Source organism: Aphelocoma coerulescens, chromosome 2 (assembly GCF_041296385.1).
Source record: "Aphelocoma coerulescens isolate FSJ_1873_10779 chromosome 2, UR_Acoe_1.0, whole genome shotgun sequence".
In the NCBI taxonomy this organism is placed as follows: Eukaryota; Metazoa; Chordata; class Aves; order Passeriformes; family Corvidae; genus Aphelocoma; species Aphelocoma coerulescens.
The window spans coordinates 58962342-58985384 of NC_091015.1; the positions used below are offsets into that span (position 1 = coordinate 58962342).

Here is a 23043-nt window from a genome sequence, read left to right on the forward strand (position 1 = left end):
TCCATATTACAGTACTGTGTCCTTTGAGCTGACAGGATGAGATAAAGTGGTTCTTTATGTTCTAAAATGTCATGGGGAAAAAGAAAACATCTGCATCTATCAGTGTTTCAAAAATCATATTTTAGGAACCCTAAGCTAGTAAAGCTGGACCCATCATGATTCAATAACAGCATGTGATGTTTCCAATATGAGTGGCATTTAGTTTTGCTTTCAACAATTTCTCATGTAAGTCCAACTATATGAAATCGGTTTTGAGCAGAGGACACAGAGTATGCTGATTTAATACACAATGATCCAAGCTTTGCAGTTAAGGGGATAAAGGACATTTTAAGATCCCACTTTTGTGTATTTTCCTCAGGCAGCATACAAAGATTTCCTTCTCTTTGCTGGAGGTGTTTGGCAGTAACATCCTCCTTATATATGGATGTACAGTATTTCACATACGTAGCTCATGATCTTGTACTGTCACAGTTGCAACAATAAATGTGTAAAAACTACTAAAAGTACCCCAGGGCCAGGTGAAAAGTGACTCAGTGCCCAGCTTGAGCTAGTCTGTGAAAAAACCCAGTCCACAGAAAGACACTTAGAGGTGCTTTAACATACGGACAGGTATTACACAAGATGCATTTATACATGTTTCCATTTGTTTGCAGACAGGCAGCACCAGCTTTAGTGCAACACCCTGGAAACCCCAGTAGGTTTTTTTCCAACTAACAAGGGAAGAGGTGTAATGATGCTGTGACAAGCTTCAGAGCTGTGAGTGACTAGGGAAGAGTAATGGGGGCATAGAGGCAATTTATGGTCTTTACGCTTGACTGCAGCCTGCTATTTGAGCAGAGTACCAAACAGCAATCCTGAAGCTTTGCCTCTCATGTCCATGCTTTCAGATAGCCAAGGTCTTGAGTGGTGTAGGTGTACAATCACACAAAATGTATCAGTGCCTGTTTAAGCTTGCCTTGACATGATAAACTGGAAAGTAACCTGAGAACAAAATAAAAAAATAATTTTCAGTGTTGTTGACAGGAGAGCTGTGGCACTGCTGGGAGTGCTGGCCCCTCTAGCAGGCGTCCCAGCTTTGGGTTAATCCCAAGAAGGATCTAAAATGGTCTGAGATGCCTGAAGTCCTTATATCATAAAGCCGTCTTTGTGCAGGAAGCCACATCCAGAATCCAAATTTGCTGTGCTTACACATGCAACTTGTTCTTGTGAGCAGTAGATGGCACTCTTTGGATTCAAGTGCTCTAAGAAATTTTTATATTAATAAAAACAGGCACATGTACACACACACAGATATTTGGTTCTCAGAAAAATACATAAAATAAAATCTGTTTTTCTGAAATTTTACTTTAGGCACCATTAAAAAAAAAAATAAAGTGAGAACAAAATCTAATCTAATTTCCAGGATTTTGCCATTGTACTGCATGATTTCCAATGTTCCCATCTTTCTTTTTAACTCCTTAGTGTAAACAGACACCTTCTCTTTCCGTCTTGGCTTCCAAGAACACCTTCCAAGGCTGCTAAATTACCTACACAGATGAATAACCCAGGAACCAGCCTTTTTTACAGCTTTCCCCTGGCATGTTCCCAGTATAATAATGGGATGGGATTATAAATTTTCTCCTACCCTTTTCAAAAGTGGGAAAGCCCAAACTCACACAAGGGCTGCCTACATGGAGCCTGTCCAGCTTGATCTCTGCTTTCCCATCTCCTGTTTTATCTTCCTTCTTTGGTCTCTCCAATGAGGTCCATGGAGGCCCTGCTGTTTTGATAAGGTCCAGGAAAACTCCAGCCCTTGCTCTCTGTGCTCATAGGGAAGGATGGTGCTTGTTAGAAATCACTCCACAGGAAAGTAAACCATTTGCTGCTTTTGCCTGGTTTTATTTGGTTTCGCTGTACTGGTTTTTTTTTTCAATTTTATTTTATTTTCTTTCCTGAAATTCTCTTTCAAGGAGCTTTTCTGAATTCCCAGCAAGCTCCACCTGTGGAGCCTTATGACTCTGCTGAGGTTGTTGACATGTTGAGACATGCAACTGATGCATTGTAATTCCTGCTGGTGAATCTAGGGAGCAGATGGCCAGCCCAGTTAATTTCTTTCTGTAGTTAAAGCTGTGGATCCTCTAGGAATTGCTACACAGCAATACATGCATGAATATTTGTGTGACAGGGTTAAGGAAAGCCCTAATCTGACACTACAGCAAATCCTTTATGCACATCATCTTTTGTCGGTGATAGCAGGGTGCCAGTCACACTGCACTTGTGCTGGGGAGGCAAAGATTGTCATGACAGTTCCTAGAATAACTAACTCGGCATCTTGTTTCACTCACACCTACACCAGGTCACAAATGCTCTGAATCAGGTGCTCCGTTGTACAGCAAGATATATTTTGGAAGAAAATCATTCATGGTGCTTCTTTAGAAGCAGTCTGCTTCGAGGCTCTACTGGCAGTTTGAATCCACAGGTTTCAATTCTGTCACGTGGATTTACAGAGAGGTAAAACAACTGAAAACAGAAGCTGGCCAGTATGTTTTATACACCAGGTTTTGCATCTTTTCTCCTTACCAGCTCTTGCAGGAGGTGGGAAGAAAGAGGACTTTGCCCCAGATTGTAACCAGTTAGTCAGTGCATAAAAGATAATACTTAAATGCTGCTAGCATATTAACTTCTGATGGTTATTTTGTTACTGGAAGCTTTTAAAATATTTTCAGTTTAGACTATTTTTTTTAAACAGCTTTAATTATTTTTATCCCCCAATCCTTCAGCTTCCAGTAATAAAATGCAATTCGTGACAGAAGTCCAAAATGCCATTGCTGTTCTGCCATAAATCTCAAGGGCATCCTCTGCAGTAAATGGAAGTATTAATGGAATAAGTGAGATGTAGAGAAGGAGCTGGTAATGTTTATTGAGGCTGAGTCCCTAGTGACAATATCTATCATTAGCACTAGAAACCCTCCCAATTGGAGGGTATGAGGTGTCCAGTGGCACCCAAAATCTCCTAAACTGATTCCAGAGATTTTGGCATTTCTGTTTTATCTTCCCTGCCCTTTTTCAAACCTTTCCTACTGCTTATTGTATCACACTGAGTTCTCCTCCTGAAACTGAATAATACTTTGCTATCCACAGTGGCCTCTTCATACAGGAAGATGGTTTCCATTGTGTTCTCCCACCCCGATGCCCTTAAAAATGAAATGATGCTCACAACTTCAGTAGTACTTGGGCTCACCTCGCCTTCCATCCTCGTCTCTCTCTGCCTATGAGCTGCTGGCTGCACTGCCTGTGATGAGTGCCACTCTTCCATCCTCTATGCTGCCTTTTCTTCTTTCCCCTGTGTCTGCCTGCCAGATGTCATTAATCACACTTGTGACAGGCCACAATAAGACTTTTCACCATTATTTAGCTCAAGTTTCTGCTTGTGTCTCCTTGGCGTACCCATCACTGAATTGCCCTAAAAGCAGTTCAGGTCTGTAGAAAAGAAGGAAGATGTAATGGTCCTCCACAGACTCCTCCCTCCTCCAACTCTTTTCCCTTAGGTAATTCAGTCCCTGCTGTGACACTGTGAGTGAGTTATGATTGCATGCTTCATCCCAAAATCAATTGAACAAGTAGCAGAAGGAGAGAAAAAAAGGGGGGAAAAAGTCAATGCAATTTATTGCAACTTATTGCAATGCATCAGAGTAATTCTTCTTTCTGTCAGAGTGAAAGAGTCCTTGTGGACTTCACAAATACGAGAACACTGGGAATGTGGAGGCAGGGCAGTCTAGAAGTTTGTTCTGGACTAAAGCTAAACACCTTGCTAGGTCTGAAAGCCCTAACACCAGTCAAAAAACCCATTGGCCTTCTGCGTGCTGCAGTGGCCCGGACTGTTGCTTTGTTAACCATCCTGAAAATAGCTCCGGCCTCGGCTGCTCTGGGAGCAGATGCAATTGCACCCTCAGCTCACAGAGATGTGTTTGCAGCTGCTGTAGTTCATCCACTGCCAAGTGAGTCGTGGGAAGTCAGCGTCCAAAACATCCATCCTGTTCCCAAAGGTATACCTGCTGTGTGGGAAAACCATCACAGGGAGCTGGCAGCCTCACTGGGGCTGAGTTAGAATTGGCATCAACCAAGCAAAGGAGAATGAGCCTGCAGGCTCATTTTTGCATGTCAACAATATCATTTTTGCATGTCAACAATGTCCACCTGCAAACCCTTCTTCTGGGTGGCAGGAAGTGTCAGCAAGGTTTTGGCCTACTTGCTTCCATTCTGTTATCTACCTGCAGGGACAGCCCCATTTTAGGTTGCTGTGATGCTCCTGCTGTGGTGGGAACTGAGTTTGTGCCTGGTGCTAACTCTCAGGGCACCCTGCTCCCCACATCCAGGTTGCTACGATGTGACACACAGGTTTATCTTTTTCACAGCTCCCTGCATGCAGAGGACTGGCACAGAACAACAGCCCAGTGCTTGCTGTGAAGACTGGTGGCTGGAACAGGGTAGGGGGCTGACCATGGCAGTGTGAGCACCTGCCTGGATGGACCATTAGAAGAATCATCTACAAGCCAGGAGTGTGTCTTAATCTGAGAAATGCTTGCCCACAGACTGCCATTTCCCTCTCTTTAAAAAAAAAAAAAAAAAAAAAAAAAAAGACCAAAAAACCCCCAAAACAAAACCAAACTAAACAACACACTCCCTCCCCCCACCAAAAAAACTCTCCAGCTTGAAACTCTGCTGTTTAAGCCTTCTTTCATCACAGCAGAAAGTATTCCCTCCAAATCCCTTACGCACAAAAGTAGCACTTTCACTTCACTTCTTATCCAGCTAAATGCGCAGGCATCTGGAAATGGAGAAAAGCCAGTAATGGTGACCTGCCTACGACATCCCATCATGAAACAAGTGCAGGATTTGGAGATTAACAGGTTCACCCAGCGCAACGCTGCAAAGGGATATCCTGTCTCATTGACTTCTGAGGCTTCGTATTTGATAGGATTTAAAATGCTGCTTTGCCATAGCCCCTATAAATGAAATCAAGCAGCTAAACCCCTTGGTTCTACCCTTCCCTTCACTGTATCCTGCTAAGATACTTAGCAGTTTGAACCTGCTGTATCTGTGCAGCTCTTTACCTCATCTTAGTGGTCAAACTATCAGTACAAGAGGGTGTGGGAGCCCTTTTGCCCAGCTACTGAAGATTCCCTTCCTAACACTCCTGGAAAAAAAGCCAAGCTGACCTCCCTAGAAGAGCAGGTACTGCAATGATGCATTTTCAGCATTGATGAACTTCACACCTGTTGGAAGAGAGAGGAATACCTGAAACTCTTTCAGGACCTTCAGGGTTTTCAACTGTGTCCTCTATAGACAGAAGAAGAGGTGTTCACAGCTTGGGGATAAGCAGTGTTTAATCTGCTGTGTGCTTGAGGATACTGATGAAATGGAGAAGTACAAAACACCATGAGAGGCGTGGGGGGGTAGCACAAAGGCTGGTGGGAGAAATGAAGCTGTCAGAGTTGCTATCTTTTGCTCTCTTCCTGGGGCTTTTGAGTCCAAAAACCCCCACAGGCCACAGCCATGCTTGAGGGATTCAGACAAGACTGGCCATCAAGATGAGGCAAAGCCCTCCTCTGGGAAGAGACTGCTGCAGAATTGCATCATGGAACATCACAGATGTAATCCGTGAGAATGGAGAGGTTTGGAGAGGTCAGGTGCCTCTGGCTTTTCTTAGTTTACATAAGCCAGGACCTTGAGGTAGCAGTGCCTACAGTTCTTCCTCGATGTGAATATACCAAAAGTGCTTTTCCACCACATAGTTAGGTTTCATCTAAAACAAAACTGGCACAAGGGAACTTCTGAAAACAAAAGCAAAGCAAAACAAAACGACCTCTCATCTTTGATGGATGATTCAGAAGATAAACAAAGCAGGTCTTCCCCTTGTCTGCACTGCCTTCCTAGGGTAGCCCCTTTCTTTCATCCTGCTCTCAGTTCAACGACTTTTCAGGCCCTCCTGGGTTGCAGCAAAGTAAACAAAGCCTCTTTCAGAGCCCTAGGAAAAAATCTTTCTTTCTGACATCCCTGAAGCTTGTTGTCTCGCTCTTCCTGCCGGAAGTCTTCCAGCCCTGATCTGTGCTACCTCTCCCTGCTTTGAACTCCCTGGATAGGTCACCTTGCACAGGTCCCCCCTGCCCCTCTCCCCCAAAAGCTGCTGCTGCTCAGGCTGGAGCTGGCAGGGTCAGGCAGCCTGCAGCCATGCTGCTGGGGCCTGTCTTTAAACCAGGGAAAAAAGCAGAGTGTCTATCTGCCTGCCTGCCTCTCATATAAGCACCATGACTCTCCATGAACACTGATAGATGAGGAAGTCACAGACAAAAAAATAATTCTCTAGTCCATGCACAAAGTGGGATCAAGCCACAAATCTTGTCAGGTGGTGACGGGAAGTATCAGTCAAATCACACAGGGCTGCAGATTTATCTGGGTATCCAGGCTGTGCAGTGTAGCATTATAAAATGCACTGATCTTTATGGGCACGTGCAGAGATGTAATTGGAACTGTGCAGAACACAAATTAGATTTGAGAGATTTCTTTTGCATCTCTGCTTCAAGTCATGGTGAGGTTGTTTCATTAGCAAGCAGACATAAAGGAAAAAACTCCCCTTCTCGCTCGGTTGCTGGTGGGTTTTTCAAATTAAAGAGCACAGAATTTCACAGTTTTGAAAGGACTAGACTTGTGAGGAGATCTCACTTGTTCTGCACAAACACATGGCAGGTAGGTTTGAAAGAGATGACTAAACATATAAAACACCTCTGGCCCCAGAAGTCCTTTAAGTGCACATGGTTGGCAGCTGAGAGGCTCTTCTGAGGAAGCAGAACAAGTATTTTGTGCTGTGGACGTACCTTGTTATCATTGTCCCTAGACATCTGCTTTTGGGTGTGACAAAACCAGGCCTTGACATGAGGCACACCTTTGATCTGACCTACCCTGGGCTATATCCCTCAAAGGCTGAAGGCAGCTCCTGAGGTTCCACTAGCAAACCAGAGGGTTTTCAGAGATGAGAATCCCTCTCCCCTCCAATCCCCAAGCAGATCGTCTTTCTCTAGCTGAATTTCAGGGAAGGGCTCACATAGTGGCCTGAGGGAGGAGGAGTTGCCTGCAATAAGGAGCCAGCTGAGGAAACCCCAAAACCTTGCACAGAGAGGCAGCAGGCCATTGCTTTGTGAGTACAATAGCTTGGTTTTCTGTTCCATGGGAAGCACTGGCATGTCTTCAGTACCCACAGCTGGGCTGCACACAGAGGGAGAACTGGCAGGACAAGTAGAAGTAGCAGCCCATTAGTTGTGTGCCAGAAAACTGTTGCTGCTCTGCACAGGGCCAAGGCAGGAGGATGGTTGCAGGAAGAGCAGCCTCTGGAATGTCTGTTCCCCTAATGAGTAGCTCCATGGGCAACACTAGTCATTGTCCAATGACCATGTGTCTGCAGCCTGTGGCACACCAGCTCTTGCTCTGAAGGGGCCCAAAGCTTCCTTAGAACTTTCCCCTGTTAAATAAACAATATTTGCATGTGCATTGGTCTGAATTCTTTCTATCGATGTTATGAAACCTTCTTAAAAAATCTCCAGCCAGTCAGTAATGCTAACAACCACTTTTGTTTCCAAAATCTGAAGAGCCCTCTGCAGTTTATCTCACGCTCTTATACACAGTCTGTAAAGGTGTTTTTGTTGTTGTTGTTGTTGTTGTTGTTGTTGTTGTTGTTGTTGTTGTTAAATGAAGACATCAAATATTCCAAAGGAATGACACGGGCACACACACACACAAAAAACCAGTCCTCATCTGGCAAGGCTCTTTTAATGTTGTACTTTTACCAAACCACAGTACATACTTCAAATAAGGCCTAACAGATTATACTCTTTATAAATTTACAAACAGTTTATTCTCCTTAAAGAGATATTACTTTTATCAGTCTTGTGTATTTCAATGAATTATATGTTTATTCAAGCATAACATAGCAAATGTAGCCATAAATCTTGTAGACTAAGTGTCTATAACAGAGGAATCTCAGATACACTATACTTTCAGATTAGGACGTTTTTTAATATACACATTTTTGTTTAATTAGGGTAACTGTCATCTCCTGGTTATGAGTCCCATGGGAAAATTGTGCTCAAGAAAGAAACTTGTGAACTAGATTAACTGCAAACAGACAAGGTCTTGGTTCACCTGACAGGAAATTGGGCCAGCTTTGTAGGCACATAACCCTGGGATTGGATTTCCACCTGGTTTGGAGGGAAGGGGTGAGAGGCTGCTTTTGCTTTCCTAATAGCTAATGGCCCTGTTTTTTCCTGGGTACTGCTCCACAGCAGCAGGAGCTAGATCAGTAAGAAAGGACAACTGTGCTTCCATCCCTAGCCAGCAGCCCAGGTTATTGAGAGCTGGCTGGCTGGTAGAGATGAATTACTCAGAAGTGGCATACAAATAGTACTTAAAAAAAAAAAAGAAGAAGGGAGTAAAAGAAGAAAGGAAGTAAAATGACCTGCCTCTGTAGCAATTTTCACAATATTCTGCTACTGCTATGTATATGAGTCTGATTCTGAACCATCGTTCGTGTCCCAGTCTCTGCTGATCCCTTTTTCTGCTCACAAGGCTATACCCATAGACCAGCTGCTGCTAGCTTGCTATCTTGTCAAGAAAAGCCAGCGAAATAGGAGCACCTCACTATGCTGTGAAACCCCCAAGAGACTACTCAAGGAACTGTGTTTTGAGGACCTCACACTGAGCAACATCATGGGCTGTGCAAGGCAGGTGTTTCTGAAGTGTTATATGACACCGATGGCTTCAAACCATCTCTCAAAGACTGAGAAACAAGTTCCTGCTTGAGCCCAATATGTCCCTGCCAGAGAACCAGTGAGGAAAGAAAAAAACCTGACACTGAGACAAAACCCAAATCCAAACCATGCAAATAATAGTTGAATAATAGAAATCAAAATCCAAGCCTGTACCCCAAGTCTCCCTTGCAACAGAGACAGCTGATTGCTTTCTAAAATGCAGAACCAGCCATTTCTGTAGCTCCTAAATAACAAGTTTGGCAATAGTTACCATGCACAAAGTAAAGGCCACTTATAAAACATCTCCATAAAAATATCTATTTATCTCTATATCTCTATTTATATATGTCAGTAAGAAGCATCAGACTGAGCACAGCCCAAGCACTCCATGATGGGGGGGAAATCTATTTAATCTCCATGAAATTAAGCACTCTTAGTTAGGATTGGCATCCACATGTAGGATTAATTCAGTATAGGTAATTTCCATCAGGCTTCTTTTAATTAGCAGTAGTCAAATGGGGTAGCAGAGTTGTTGGGGAGCTGAAGCCTTTCAGGAATATTGTGCCAAATCATGCTGTTCTGTCAGAGGAACTCCATGGACGCAGGCTGCTCAACGTGTGAGTCAGCTCATTAGGACTGAAGATAATTTATGTGACACCTGCCCAGCCAGCCCACTGATGGGTCTTGATCCACTGAAGGGCAGAGGAAAAGTTCCCCATTGCTCGTGTGTGGCTGAGACTGACCATGCAAAGCAGATCTGTGGAAAGCCAGTTCTCTGTGCTTCATAGTGATGCCTTAGCCTTCTTTATTCAAGTGACTCTGATCCCTTCTCTCAAGCAGTTGGAGCTTCAAAAGATCAGATACAATGCAGGAGTTACAGTGGGGTGAGTGTAGTATCTCAGGTATTCCACACACAGAATCATTTTTTCCCCTCCGAGATGCTGATCCAATGAAAATAAAAGTATTTAGTAACCAATGTTGAGAATTTTCTTGGATGTGCTCATAACTGAAACCTGTAGGGGGGCTGACTTGTTGGCCCTGCTGAGGTGGACCTTTAAGGCTCCAAGAGACTAAAGCCACTAGAAGCTTTTATAGTATCATTTGTTTGTGTCCTACCTTGGAGATTACAGCAGCCTTGTATAGCTGCTACAAAAGCACAAGGGAAGGGGATGGCTGAGAGCTCAATCTGACATCCTGTGGCCCTAAGGAAAATAGATGCCAGCTTTTGTTAGACATTAATTTCATTATTGATATCTCTTGGGAAAATTTGAACCAAGCAATAGAAAGTAACCATGATGAGTGGAATGAAGTGCAGCTGCCTAATTTTCAGATTCTCTTTGCCAGACAATGCTGTGATTTTGGAACAAATATAAGCAAGCTACAAAATAATGCTGCAGATGGCAGAAACCAAACTTGTACTTTCAGTCACTGAGTACTATGAACAGATAAAAAACCTGCTGCAAATATAAAAGATGACAGGAATGTAGTGGCACATAACCCTTTCACTACAATGGTTACATTTTAGGAAGGTGAAAGTCTTCACCTGCTCAAGGTAGCAAGCACTGCTGAGAAAGAGTTTAAAGATGACAGTGAAAGGCAGTAAATTTGTCAGTGAGAGGGAACACTTCTGAAGTAGAGAAAGAGATGTGAAAAAACTCAGACCTGTCAGCAATTTTCTTTCCTTGGAGTAATGGGTAGAGGGGTTTGGAAAAAAGGAAACATTAGATGTCTAGAGATCTTACTCCTTAATCTTACCAGGAACTGCATAATGAAAGGGACTTTATGCTGTGTTTCAGAGTGTGCAGCAAAGGCAATTTCTCTTTGTTACCTTACCCTGTTGTAGTAGTTTATACTTCAGGAATAAAGGTCTCATTAGTGCAAGTCACACAAGAAAACTCTGCAGACAGACCTTGATTTTATAACAGAAATAACTTACAACTAGCTGCTGATACTGTGTCCAGTCTTTTATGATGGCAAATCATAGATCTACTTTTAAACGTTTACCCAAAGGAGTTTTTCAAGACAAAGCAGTGCAGGGCTATTTGTTCAGCTTGTGAAAGATTTATTGACTATGCCAGGGTCACACTCCTTCAGTGACACATGCACTGTAAGCATGAGAATGTGCCGTTCAGAGAACAAACATTAGCATACAGTGGATGGCTACCTTGTCTTTATTCAGCCAAGTTAATTTATCTTATATACATGGGGTTAGAAAAATAATACACACACTTGGCTGGTTGCTCCATTGCTAACCAAAGCCATGATGAAATGAAGGAGAGCTGTTAGGCTGGAAATGTTCCAGATGAAACCTGCTTCCACCTGACATGAGTCATCTAACTTTACTGTTTTCTGGCTGATTCAAGAGTTTGTTGCCTTGCTCCAGTGACTCTGTCTGTCTTAAAGAGCCTGAAGACAGCCTACCACCCTGGAAATGGAGTCAGTGGGCAAAAAAACAGTATGACTGGACAGGATGCTAGATTATCTCATCTAGGTTCCCTTTCCCACAAAAGGTTGGACCAGAAGGTCTTTTGTGGTCCCTTTCAATCTGTGATGTTCTATAAGATGGAGGAAAAGTTACAAAAGACAGGGACAGGCAGCAACAATCCGAGAATTGTCTTCTAAGCAGGTAGAAGAGCTTGGGACTTGTGACTCTGTACTCTCACCAGCAGCCTAGAGTGGCTTGCTTAAGTTTCACATCTTCAGCTGTAGTCTTGCAACAGCCTATTTCAAAGCATGTGAACGACAGGAGCTCAAATACCTTGGCCAAAAAGGCAAGGAACACATGGCAATATACAACTGGCCACAGCACTGTACCTACCCCAAACTCCTGACTGGAAGGCAAGAACCTCTGGTGCAGTTTATTGTTCTGCATGCTAAGCATTTCCTCAAATGGTTTCTGTTTTAGTGTCATTCCAGTTATTTACATTTCTCACCTGTCAGAAAATGTCATCTACCAGCCTTTTCAATAAATTAGAATTTCTTAGAGCAGCTCTGCAGAATTCAGAATGCCAGTTGTCGAATATTATCAGTATAAATACCTATACATTATAATTAATATGGTGATAGTATATCCCTGTCCCTTGGGAGACAGCAGAATTAATGCTATGGAATCTGAGGAAATAACAATTTGCTCTTCTTTAATACCTCATTACATACCAAGCAAGACCATTAATCTATGGCAAAACTAAAGGTACACACTTTTATGTTTGTTATTTAACCCAGATGCTTTTCATTAAGGAAACAACAGCAGTGGGACTACAAGTAGACGTTATTGGAAGCTGAATCAGAAGAAGCAGGATGTGCTAAATTTGTTACTTGCTTATATGTGTATTTCCAGAGTATATCTTACCCCCTTTTCACTGCAGAGGTTCTGGTTGTGCTTAAATAATTGCTCAGTTTTTCTCACATGACACTTTGAAAATAGAAGACTAGTGAAAAGAAATACTGCTCTGTGAAAAAACCTGTTGATACCAAGCTTTTTTTTTTTTTTTATGGTGACTTTTTAAAAAAGACTTTTTGTGTAAAAAAGCCATGAATTGGCCCCTTCTCTTCCTGATTCTTAAGCTGTTAGCATAATCAGAGTTTTGAGCATAGTGCCTCAAGAAGAAATCTGCTTATATGTGAAAGTCAGAGTTAAAAGAACTGTGTTACGGATTGTTAAATAAATGCTTTTCAATGCCCAGGTCCAAGTCTTGTCTCATTTGAGGCACCATATGTGCCTGCTACTGTAGGGCACAGTCTGAGTTTATCTCCAAAATTGCACTTAATGCAAGAGCGAGTGATTTTGCTAGCACTGCAGACTCATGGATTTGGAGCAAGTTTGGTATCTTATCCACCCACACTACGGCAGCAATTGCCCGAGTGGTGCAGACATCGCAGCCCGAATAGCCTTAGGTTTTGGAGGTGCACGTGCACACCCACATGCCTGCAGTGAGACACGTGTGGCAACAGAGGGAGCAAAGACTCTTTGTGTCACAGAGTTCAAGCATCAGTCGGGCTTTACACTTGAACCTTCACTCCCATCTCTTTGTCCTAGAGATTTTTTTTAAAATGAAAAATATTCCTTCCTAAAGCGTGGCTCTCCTTCTAGGGGCCAGAAGAATGGCCAGAACACGGTCACACAGTATCCCACTAGGACTTTGCCACTATTATATTCCACAAAGGAAGTTAAGGTCTTGTAGGGATCCAGGGATTTGGTGGGTGGTTAAGGCAATGCATGCTGTAGACAGACAGAGCAACAGTCTCTGTGATTCAGGTGGTTGTTGCACTGATGCTTCTTTGCCTAGGTTTCACACTCTCCCATTCACATGCATAGTTCTTTTATAAAATGCTTCATGTCATAAAAATATTCTAAAGCCTGATAAGGTAGTTTATTGAAAGGAACAGACACAAGTCTGTTGAGCTGGGCATACAATTTTCTTGATGGTTTCAATAAAAGGCTCTCATTCATGAAGGAAAGGACAGAGTTATGGTAGGAAAGGAAGGCAAACAACCCACAGAGTCATTTGTAGTATGTAACCCTTGTGAGGCAGGCAATGCCACTGAATCTGCAGTAACAAATGTGAGCAGAACTGATAGCACACTGCTTGCTGCTAACTGCAAAGTGATCAGAAAGGGAAAAAGCAGAAAGGCAGTCATTAAATTTCTATCCAAACCCTGCTCTCAGACCTTCTGCCCACCACAATGAGTACAGATGTACACTCTGTAACAGATAACTCTGATGCAGGAGGAACACACTTGCACTTCAATAAATCTTCCCTGATTTTAGCACCCTCTCTTCCAGCATATAACTGCATTCTGAAGTACGTTTTTTCATGTACTGGGGTTCTTTTCTTAAGAGGTCATTCCAACTTCTGTCCTTTCCAAACTGATTTCCTGGCACTAGAGAAGTTAAAAATATGGGCAGTGAACAGAATAGCCAAAGCATGAGGAAACAGCTGTTACAGTGATTAAAACTATTTCAAATGTCTTTCTCCTTTTTTTTCCCCTCCTCTTTATTTACCAATCTGGTTTCCAATAGAACTTTAGTTAAAAGGAAAGACATTCACAGAAGATATTTATGCATACAAACACACTGCCCTTCGTTCATTCTAATTTGCATGGTGTTGCTGTTAGAAAGCAAAGTTTCTGTTTAATTTCTCTAGGATGGATAATAACATCTGATTACCAGAATTTAGGCTCTGCTTTTCAAAAATGACATCCTTTCAGGATCACCATGCTTGATGGAATGTAAAATCATTCATGGGAGAAACCATATTGAAAGCTATTGCTTGTCGAATTTAGATAGCTTCACATTTCAACAGATAGCCTGGAAATTAGATGCATCTGCCATTAAAGGACATTGTTTTAATTGAGCTCTTATCAGTACAATAAACTTGTACATACACACCACTGCTTTGGCAGTCTTACTAAAATATTTGTGATGACCATCCCCTCACATTTATCATGCTGCCTAGAGCATGACGCTAAAATGCTGCCGTACCTTTGAAGTGGTAACTGCTAGAAGAGATATAAAAGGTACAGGTAAAGTTTAAGACACAAAAAATACAAAGCAGAAGTGCTCCAGTACAAGTTAAAGATACATACTCCTATTTCATACATCTGAATTTTCTATCAGTAAATATGGAACAAGCAGCGCATGAAAGACCTGATTCAAAACCGCCAGACTGGATTGAGGATTTCCCTTGAGGCTGGGTTGACATCAAAATAGGTTTTCCATTGTTTTGTCTCTTTGGAGCTCCATGTCTCATTACCTGGTGGTGTGCAAGTCTTGTGAATGAGAATCCAAAATATTGCTTACATTATTTCACTAACACCGAGAGCCCTGATCTCCAGCTCAGTCTTGCTCTCCCCACTGCTGGTGGCAGTTTTGCCATCATTTCCTGTGGTGTCAGGAATGACCCTTTAGAAACACAGCTGGGACACTTTGGTTCCCAAACCAGTACAAGAAGCTACATTTTCCTGCACAGTTCAAATAGGTGAAACAGCTAAAAAACAGGTGATAAAAGACTGATTATTTTAATATTATTTCGGGAAAGCACAGAGTTTTATAAAAGTAGGATCCACTCTCCCCTCCAACAGATTTTCCCACATACCTGTTAAACAACATGGTATTTTGGCACAAGTAAGAGTGGGTGAAATAAACTATGGATGTTGTTTCATCCTTCAGTAATGGGCTTGCAGAGGAAGAAATCCTCAGAACAGACCTACTGCTAGCAAAATACACAGGCTATGTCTCAGAGCCTGCTCCTGCTTCACTGACAGGATGCTGAATGACCACTGCCTATAATTAAACATACACCATTCTCAGAAATTAAATACAAAGCAGACAGGCAGGAATTCACCCAAAGTCACCAAATGCCTATACAGAGACCAGCTGCTCGTCGATAATATCATGTCTAAGGTCCAGTTCAAGGCGAAACAAAAATTCTAATAATTAAAGGTTTCTAGAGTTATGAAAGTGACTGCATTTTAGCACAGCACTAATGTATTTCACATAAAAAGGTCCACGGTGTCCAGTCAATGGAGAGGTGCAGATGCTCATGACTTGGTTTCAGAAATTCAAAGTGTTTTTCAAACTTAAGACACTAATTTATAACTATAGTTTATGCAAGGGTCAAAGGTTATTTGCCAGAAGTTCTGGCTTACAGGGCTGTGGGAGACTAGCTGGTAGTTCTTTAGAAAATCAGTGAATAGGTGTCACAGGCCTCACTGCCATGACCCAGAGACAACTACCTCTTGCTTTGCCAAGAACTTGGTTAGACATGGAGACCAAGCCATCTTTCCCTTCTAGTGCCATGCCGAGGAATTTGGCAATTTGCACTATGGCTGTTAAATCTGTCTCTCCCACATAAGTAGCAGAGGACTCTAGTCTCTCAGGATACATAAGTCTGATCTTCCTCACAGACATTAAATTCCGAGCTTTTTTTCTGCAAACCAAATCCCAATCTATGCAAATGATGCTCTATTCACTTCACTTGGTAGCTTGAAGTTGCAGGCAAGGATGTTTTCCAGACTGGACTAAAATACCATTAAAATAAAATGAAACATAAAATCATATAGAAAAGATAACGCCTCTTCAATCCTACAGAGACATCTGTGATGGCTATGTAGTTTGCTGAGTGGTGTTGCACGGTAGATCCATCCCCTGCTGATATTCCCCAAGATGAGAAGACTTATTTTACACTCATGACTAAACCCAGGGGACTCATCTGCTTAATTACAGACAAGAGAGGAAGAGGTTAACACTAGAGGCAAGGCAAAAGACTGCAGAGCACAAGAGTGACAGAGGTAAGTTTTAAGCCTACCTGAACCTCTCTGCCACGTATATTACCTGAGAAACAGTATGTTTTTTTTTTGAAACTGGCAATTCTTTTGTATGATAATTCCAAATCCATAAATAGAAGAAATTAATGGGCTTGATTTGCTCTGATATCTATGTTCAATGATAATGTTCCTCAAGAACAGGACTTTAGGCTACCATCCTTAATACCCAAACTATCAGGCCTGTCTTTCTGACAAATTGTGCTTATCAATGTCTTGTCTGGTAAGACTCCAATATTTTCTTCCCCCTACATGATTTTTTTTTTGTTTGTTTTTAAAGTGTCAGTTAGAATAATGAAAGTTGGAACAAAAGAAATAGGGAAATTAAAAATGTTAGCACTGCTCAATGTAGTAGATTGCACATCTGGGTGAAAAATAAATCCTTATGGTGCAGAAAAATGAATTAAATCTGTGCGTACTAAACACAGAAATATTAAAGACAAAGCAAATCTAGGACTGTCACAAGAATAAATACTTTTAAGGGGAAATTCCTGGTATTGTTTCTGTTCTTTTAGCATGTGGTAAAGCCCTGCAGTATATTCATTCCTTCATTCTGTTCCACTGCACAACCTGTCCATTAAGGCCTTAAATTCCTATCAGTCCAGACCATAGGAGAACCATGCTTCTCTACAGAGGGCAAGCTAAAGCTTTGTTATTGCCACCAAAGGATATTAGATCTTCAGGCTGCCCCTTTGTCTTTCCTACTAGCTGCCTGCTGTTCAGGTGACACCTATGACTTTCCTGATTTGAGAGGAAAAATGGGATGCAGTGCTGTACTTGGCATTGGCCTTGCTATTTTTAAAAATGCCTTACAAAGACAGTAAAATAGTTTGGGTAAATCTCCATATTGAAAAGTAACTCTCACCTGCGTGCTGTGTGTTTCTCACATGCTCTGGAGGCAGAGTTTTCAAGCCTCCTTTGCCTCACCTTCCTGACTGTGCAAGCGCTGCCAGCAGAGGCTTTCCTTGCAATGGGACTGAAACAAGGAATTTAAGGAGTAAATTGCTACTCTCAAGTTGAAAAAAAAGAAGTATGTGAAGCCTGTGGGTTCAAATGCATTGACTAAAGCCATACTGATATTTCTATGACAGCCTATTAAGAAGAAACAGAAGCAAACAAAGTCTGGCTCTAATTCCCTACTACAATGTACAGTATATGCCAATATGCCACGGGCAGAGTTGAGTTTAACCTGGCATGTGCACCAGGTCACCAGTGCCATAGACAAAGACACAGGAACAGACTAGGTCTACAGACTCATACAGCATCATCCTCCCTCAGAGACCAACAAAATAATACAAAAAACCTTTAAAGCCTCCTGTGCTTTATGATAATCCTCTTTAGTAGTAATAGTAGTAGTCGTAATAACAGTATTTTTACATTGTTGATGAGAATTGCACACAGTGAAATGCCTGGGTCAAGAAGATGGGTCCTGCCAGGGCTGACATGGGCCGATGAGATGCTGAGAAACTGGCAAGTAAGATTTGCATTAGTCCTCAACCCCCCTGTCCCACCCCCAGCCTGAACCCCTGGATCAGCGCCACCAAGATCACCGGTGATGCGGCCAAAGTGCGGCGCTGAGGGCAGCCTGCGGGGAAGGGGCCAGCCAGGAACGAACGCCACAGCGGGAAGAAAGGGCTGCCACTTGTTCTCAGGACAGAACCACCCACATTTCAAACAGCTTTTAAAAATTGTAGAAAACCAGCCCTGTTTCTTGTCACAGGTATCCAGAACATCTCTAAACATACACAGAAATAGACAGGTATTACTTAAAATTGTAACCAATGCTGAAGCTGCAAAACTGCTCTTTGTTGTAGTTGTTGGGATACAGAAGGGGCAATTTCCTGTAAATAAATATTAAAAAGTATTTTTTTAAATGCTTGAGATATTCTTTTTGTTTTTTCTCCAGTCTCAGTGGTATTTTCCTGTCACTTGCTCCTCCAGTTGTGCTGATCTTTTTATCCTATGTGTGCTCAAGTGTCCGGCACAGAGTGTTCTCTCTCCACTGCAAGAGTCATCCCAGTCCCACCCTGGCCCAGCTCATATCCCACCCCAGGCCCCATCCCCGTGGGCTTAGATAAGCCATTCCTTCTTGCTCTCGTCTATGGTCTCCGTGAAGTTGGGGTCATTGTTCATGATGGCGGCGTCGGCACTCTCGGCTGACTCTGCCCCTTTGGCCTCGTTGGTGTGGTAGGTTCCCTTGTGGCGGAACATGTAGCGGATCAGGAACACCAAGGTGCAGAGGATGGTGAAGATCACCACTGCGATGACACCTACACACAGCAGGAAAGAAAAGATGACCCCGGTGAGACCAGCTGCAGATTTTAACACAAAGAAAGGATCCCAAAACTCCTTTGAGCTGAGTTGAAGCTACGCAGGCAGTTGAGCATCACCACAGTTGCTTGGTTTCTACTACTCTAACGTTTTCACCATATACACAATGCAACTCTGTGAAGTCTGCTGGGGACTCTCTCATCCTGTAGATAAAAACTTCAACATTAACATCTACTTACAGAGCTAAGATTTGCTGACCATGAAGCAGAGGGTGTGAGCACTTCCAGAACACAGATTCCACCTCTGATGTTCACTTTCTAGTCAAAGGCTGTAAAGACCTATCATAGCTCCTCTACGCATCCTTGAAAATTGGCTCGGCTCACTGTTGGCTCATGCCACCCACTAGGCACTGGCTCCACATAATTGCAGATGTTACTGCTTTGTCATCAGTTTTAGCCCTAATTGGTCTCCCTGCAAAATAGATCTCCTGGTTTATTTTGGGTTCAGCCCTGTTACAGAGAAGCTTCATGAATGGTCTCCTCTTAGGCATAGGCATCTATGCGACAAAACAGCACTGCTCCTGTTCAGGCCCTTCTCCACAGGCATAAGAATCTTCCAGGATGAAGATGCTATGAAATGTTCAGGTTAAAAAAAATCTTGTAATCAGCCAGAGTTATGTTATGACGCTTTATGTTACGTTGGACAGGTGAACTAAAGCTGTTCAGATGTGGCCTGAATTTTTCTGAGGAATGCAACTCTATCCTTTTGGCATTGTAAAGTTTCAAAGTATAAGGAAAAGTTATAAGTAATAATAAAAATATAAATTAGAAAGGGAAAATTACACAGCAAATCAAAACTAAAGCAATAAACCTAAACCTGGACATGGAAACATTTACCCTTGTTAGCAACTGCAATTCAGCCATCAGAGACATACTGCAAAGTATCTTGGAAAAGTAGAGAGCTTTCTTACCTCCAATAATAGCTGAGTTTCTGTTAACTCCATCTCCTATAGCTTGACCATTGTATGGGAAATCAGCACTCGCTGTAAATAGAGAATTAAAGATTCATGTTGTAATAGCAGTGAAACTTCTGTAAAAGTTCAGAAATACACCCAACATCCTCAGATACAACTTAAAGAAAACTGTGATCACTAGATATTTATCTATAGATGAATAAAAAGAAAAAACATCTTTCAATATTATCTAATCCCTCCGAACTACTTGCTTCCTCCTCATAACAAAAATAAAATTAAAATAAAGGAGATACCCTCGGTAAGCATTACTGTTGATCCAGAAGGACATTTTGTCATTTACTAACATAAAGTCAGTAATTTTTAAGTGGTAAATTAGCACAAAACCAAACAAACCCCTCTATTTTTAAAAGTGTGTGATCATATTATTGTAGAGATTTTTGCTTTGGTCAGTGCTACCCATCAAAGGCTTCAGAAGTTTCCAGGATTTGGTGGCCACCATTGTATATAACTTCAAGTTCTTTGAAAGAAAAATGGGAATCCTTTTTGCTGCTGCACAGTCCAAGGTAAGAGAGGGGCTGCAGCTTCTGTTGGTCAGAGCCATAGAGCAGCTACCCCACAGAGCACATGCCAGCACTTTTGCCACTAGGAGAAAGCCCAGTGTGGCAGCTGAGCCACTGCTGGAGCTGCTTTGGAGCTTGAGGAGCAAGACTGTGAGCTGGAGGAGCTGAGGCACAGCAGGCAGGAGAGCCTGTGGGTGACGAGAGCCTCCAGCACACAGATAAAGAGAGGAAACAAAGGCAGAGGTGCCAGCATTGATTTGCGAGTGACCTGAAAAGGAGAGACTCCTTGCAGCAGAATGCGATGAAATTGGATGAATTTGGATGGTAGCCTTGGTTTTAACCTCCAGAAAATATCACAGAGGCTTTTCAAGGCCATCTCATCAATTGAACTTATTATCAGCATTTTCTTTATAGTCAGACATAGCAACTAGACACTGCAGTGACTAAGAAAGCCCAAGCAGCTGGGTGAGCGGTTGCAATCATTTCCCTCTTTGCCACTGGACTATGGCACTGATTTTGAAATAGAGAAAATGTTGCTAAAAGTGGCTTAATGGGAGAAAGTTAAAATAATCAAGGATATGAACTACTTCTTAGGGCAGCATTTAAAACCCAGCTGTATTTTCCTTGCTTGATGGATTAGGTGATACTATATTAAAATAATCAATTGCCTTTACAGACTGGCGATGCATTCAGTATACCAAAAACTGGCTGAGGAAATTCAACTGTCTTTCTGTTAGCATGGAGTAAAATCCATAATAAAGTTCCTTTTCTATTGTAAAGCAGCTGCACAAAAGAATAAACAGTTTCAGCTTGCCATATGGCCTGAAAGGAGGTCTGGGGCTAGAGTAGCCCTCTGTGTGCCTACTCTGGGAGAGAGTCGAACCAGCTGTGTATTCAGCAGCTAGTTTTTGGCTGGCTGCCTGTGGGACAAACAGGAGCACACTTCTCAGAGCTCCATGGAGGGGCCCTGTCCAGCAGATATTGCCAGCAGCACTCGTGTCTTTGACATTTGTTGGTGCTCTGGCTTCTGAAAACCTTCTTTTGCACCTCTCTGAAATGAATCAAGCTACAAATCATAAAAGATAAATAAATACCTGGTTCCCTATCAGTGGATTTTGCTCCAAAGAACTGTGGAGGACTGTTAATAAAGACATTTTGGCACAGGACCCACAAACATAACCTTGCAGTGCTAAAAGGGAAGGGCTGGCAGTGAGAAATCCTAATTTTAAACCTGCCCTCCCTGTATCTGAAGGAAAACCCTAAAGCCAAATAATATTATGGGGAAAGCATCAGTTTGCCAAATCACAAGGAATTCCCCTCTGCCATTCTAACCCAAAAGGAGGTCCCTTGTCATCTGAGCATCACCACAGGCAGTTAACAAGTCCTAGCACTTGCCACTTGATTGAGAGTTGGTCTCCTGTGTCCTCACACAAGAAATCTGAAAATCTACAATGGTCACGTTCCTCCTTCCCTTAGAATTGAATATTATATTTTATCTTCATTTAAAAGGTTACTTTGAGGACAATGGCACCAGTGAAGCTTGAAGAAAGAGGAAAGCTGCTGTTCTTGGCAGCACAATCCCTCCCAAGCTGCCACATCCTGGTGGCTATACTACAAGGGATTCCTGGCAGATGGAAGACCACAGCCTATGATGTCCAACAGGCATGGAAGCACAATGCAGGATAAGAAAGGGCATGATGCAGAATGTGGAGCTCCATCCTTGATCTTGTCTGAGAGCTGCTGCTGGGACTGGACCCAATGTCTCCACCCACAGCTGCTGCCCATTGCACCCAGCCATCTTATAGACTCAGGAGGAGCTGTCCAGAGCAACAGGCACATGTGGTTCACTCTGAGACTCCCACCTCTGACAAAAAGGAAACAGGAACATGAGTCTGGGAGCAGGGGACACTGTATTTCAGCAAGAGCTCATCACCAGATTGGTTAAATTGTGCCCTGCTGCAGCTGCTGGAGAACCAGGAGCACTGCAGGGAAGAAAAGGAGCTTAGACTTTCATGAATCTTTTGTTTAAAGCACTTGCAGCAGTGCTGGCAGATATTATTGCCATCATTCATGAATTCCTATTCTACTATTCTCGCGTAACCGAGAGACCTGCTTGTGTATTATGGGCAGGGTTTTGACTGAAAAACTGTACCTAAAATCTCAGCCAAGTGTGGGGTTATAGAATATATCTTGCTGAAGAAGAATCTATACAACTATTTTACTTAAAGTATTACTACAGATGGATAGAGGAAAAAGAAAACAACTAACTAGTTTCTTTTTTCAATAGAAAGTTCCCTTGACATTCTTCAGTAGCTCCTCAAAAGATCAGAAAGAGCTACAGACCAGAGGTCTAAGAGCCATAAAAGGGTAATTCCTGCCACAGCAATTAGGCTGAAAAGAACATATGAGCGTACAGTCCTTGCTCCTCCAAGATGAACAGAGTATTGTCCCTAAGAGGTACCAAGTGCAGCTATTTCAGATAGGAGTTACATCACTCAAACACATGGGGATTCCTTTCTGATCTTACTACAGTCACATTCAATATTAATAAAATATTAAGCAACTTTGCCAAAAAGACAACTAACAAGGGTTTTTCTTCCATTGCTGCTGAAATTCAGGAACTAAAAGAGGAAAGAACACGTTAGAGCATGCCAACAAAGGGACAGCAGTAATACAGATCCTCTGGTAAAAGCACAGAAGACTACAGAGTGCTGTTCATAGGTTGTAAAGAGTAATTCCTAAAATGAATCTTCCCTAGGTTTCTCCAAGTAGCCAGGGTCTCACTTGTGTGATTCAAAACATGAAACACAGAGCGAAGAGCTTTTTAATCTATCCTGGAAAACAGCTGCATATTGACCCAAGAAATGTCCTGCCAACTCCCTGAAATCCTCTACTCACGCAGCTGTGGCACAGAGCCATCAGTTTGCTGTCATGGCACACCAGAGACTTGTTTCTAAAATCTGCAGCTAGTGTAGGGACAGATTGCTCTGCCTCAGGAAATGCTAAGCTCCTCTGTGGCTTACGAACATCACTTCATCTGGTTCCCTTCCAGGATCCAAGCTGGGTGATGCTGACCTTTGCACCCTGTCTTTCCACAGCAGGTCATCAGGTTTGCTTCAAACACCACCATCCTGAA

The 23043-nt window shown here is 42.5% G+C and overlaps 1 protein-coding gene across 1 annotated transcript in view; it reads right to left on the reverse strand.

The window, feature by feature from the left end:
- Nucleotides 1–7784: 7784 nt before the first annotated feature.
- The window catches only part of CNTNAP2 (contactin associated protein 2), a 1047354-nt gene continuing 1032095 nt past the window's right edge, over nucleotides 7785–23043 (reverse strand). The window contains exons 23-24 of the mRNA XM_069007741.1: nucleotides 19345–19416; nucleotides 7785–18373 (exon numbers count right to left, since the gene is read on the reverse strand). Of these exons, the coding sequence (XP_068863842.1) occupies nucleotides 18174–18373; nucleotides 19345–19416 (272 nt within the window). The 3' untranslated portion in view covers nucleotides 7785–18173. The remainder of the gene's footprint in view (nucleotides 18374–19344; nucleotides 19417–23043) is intronic.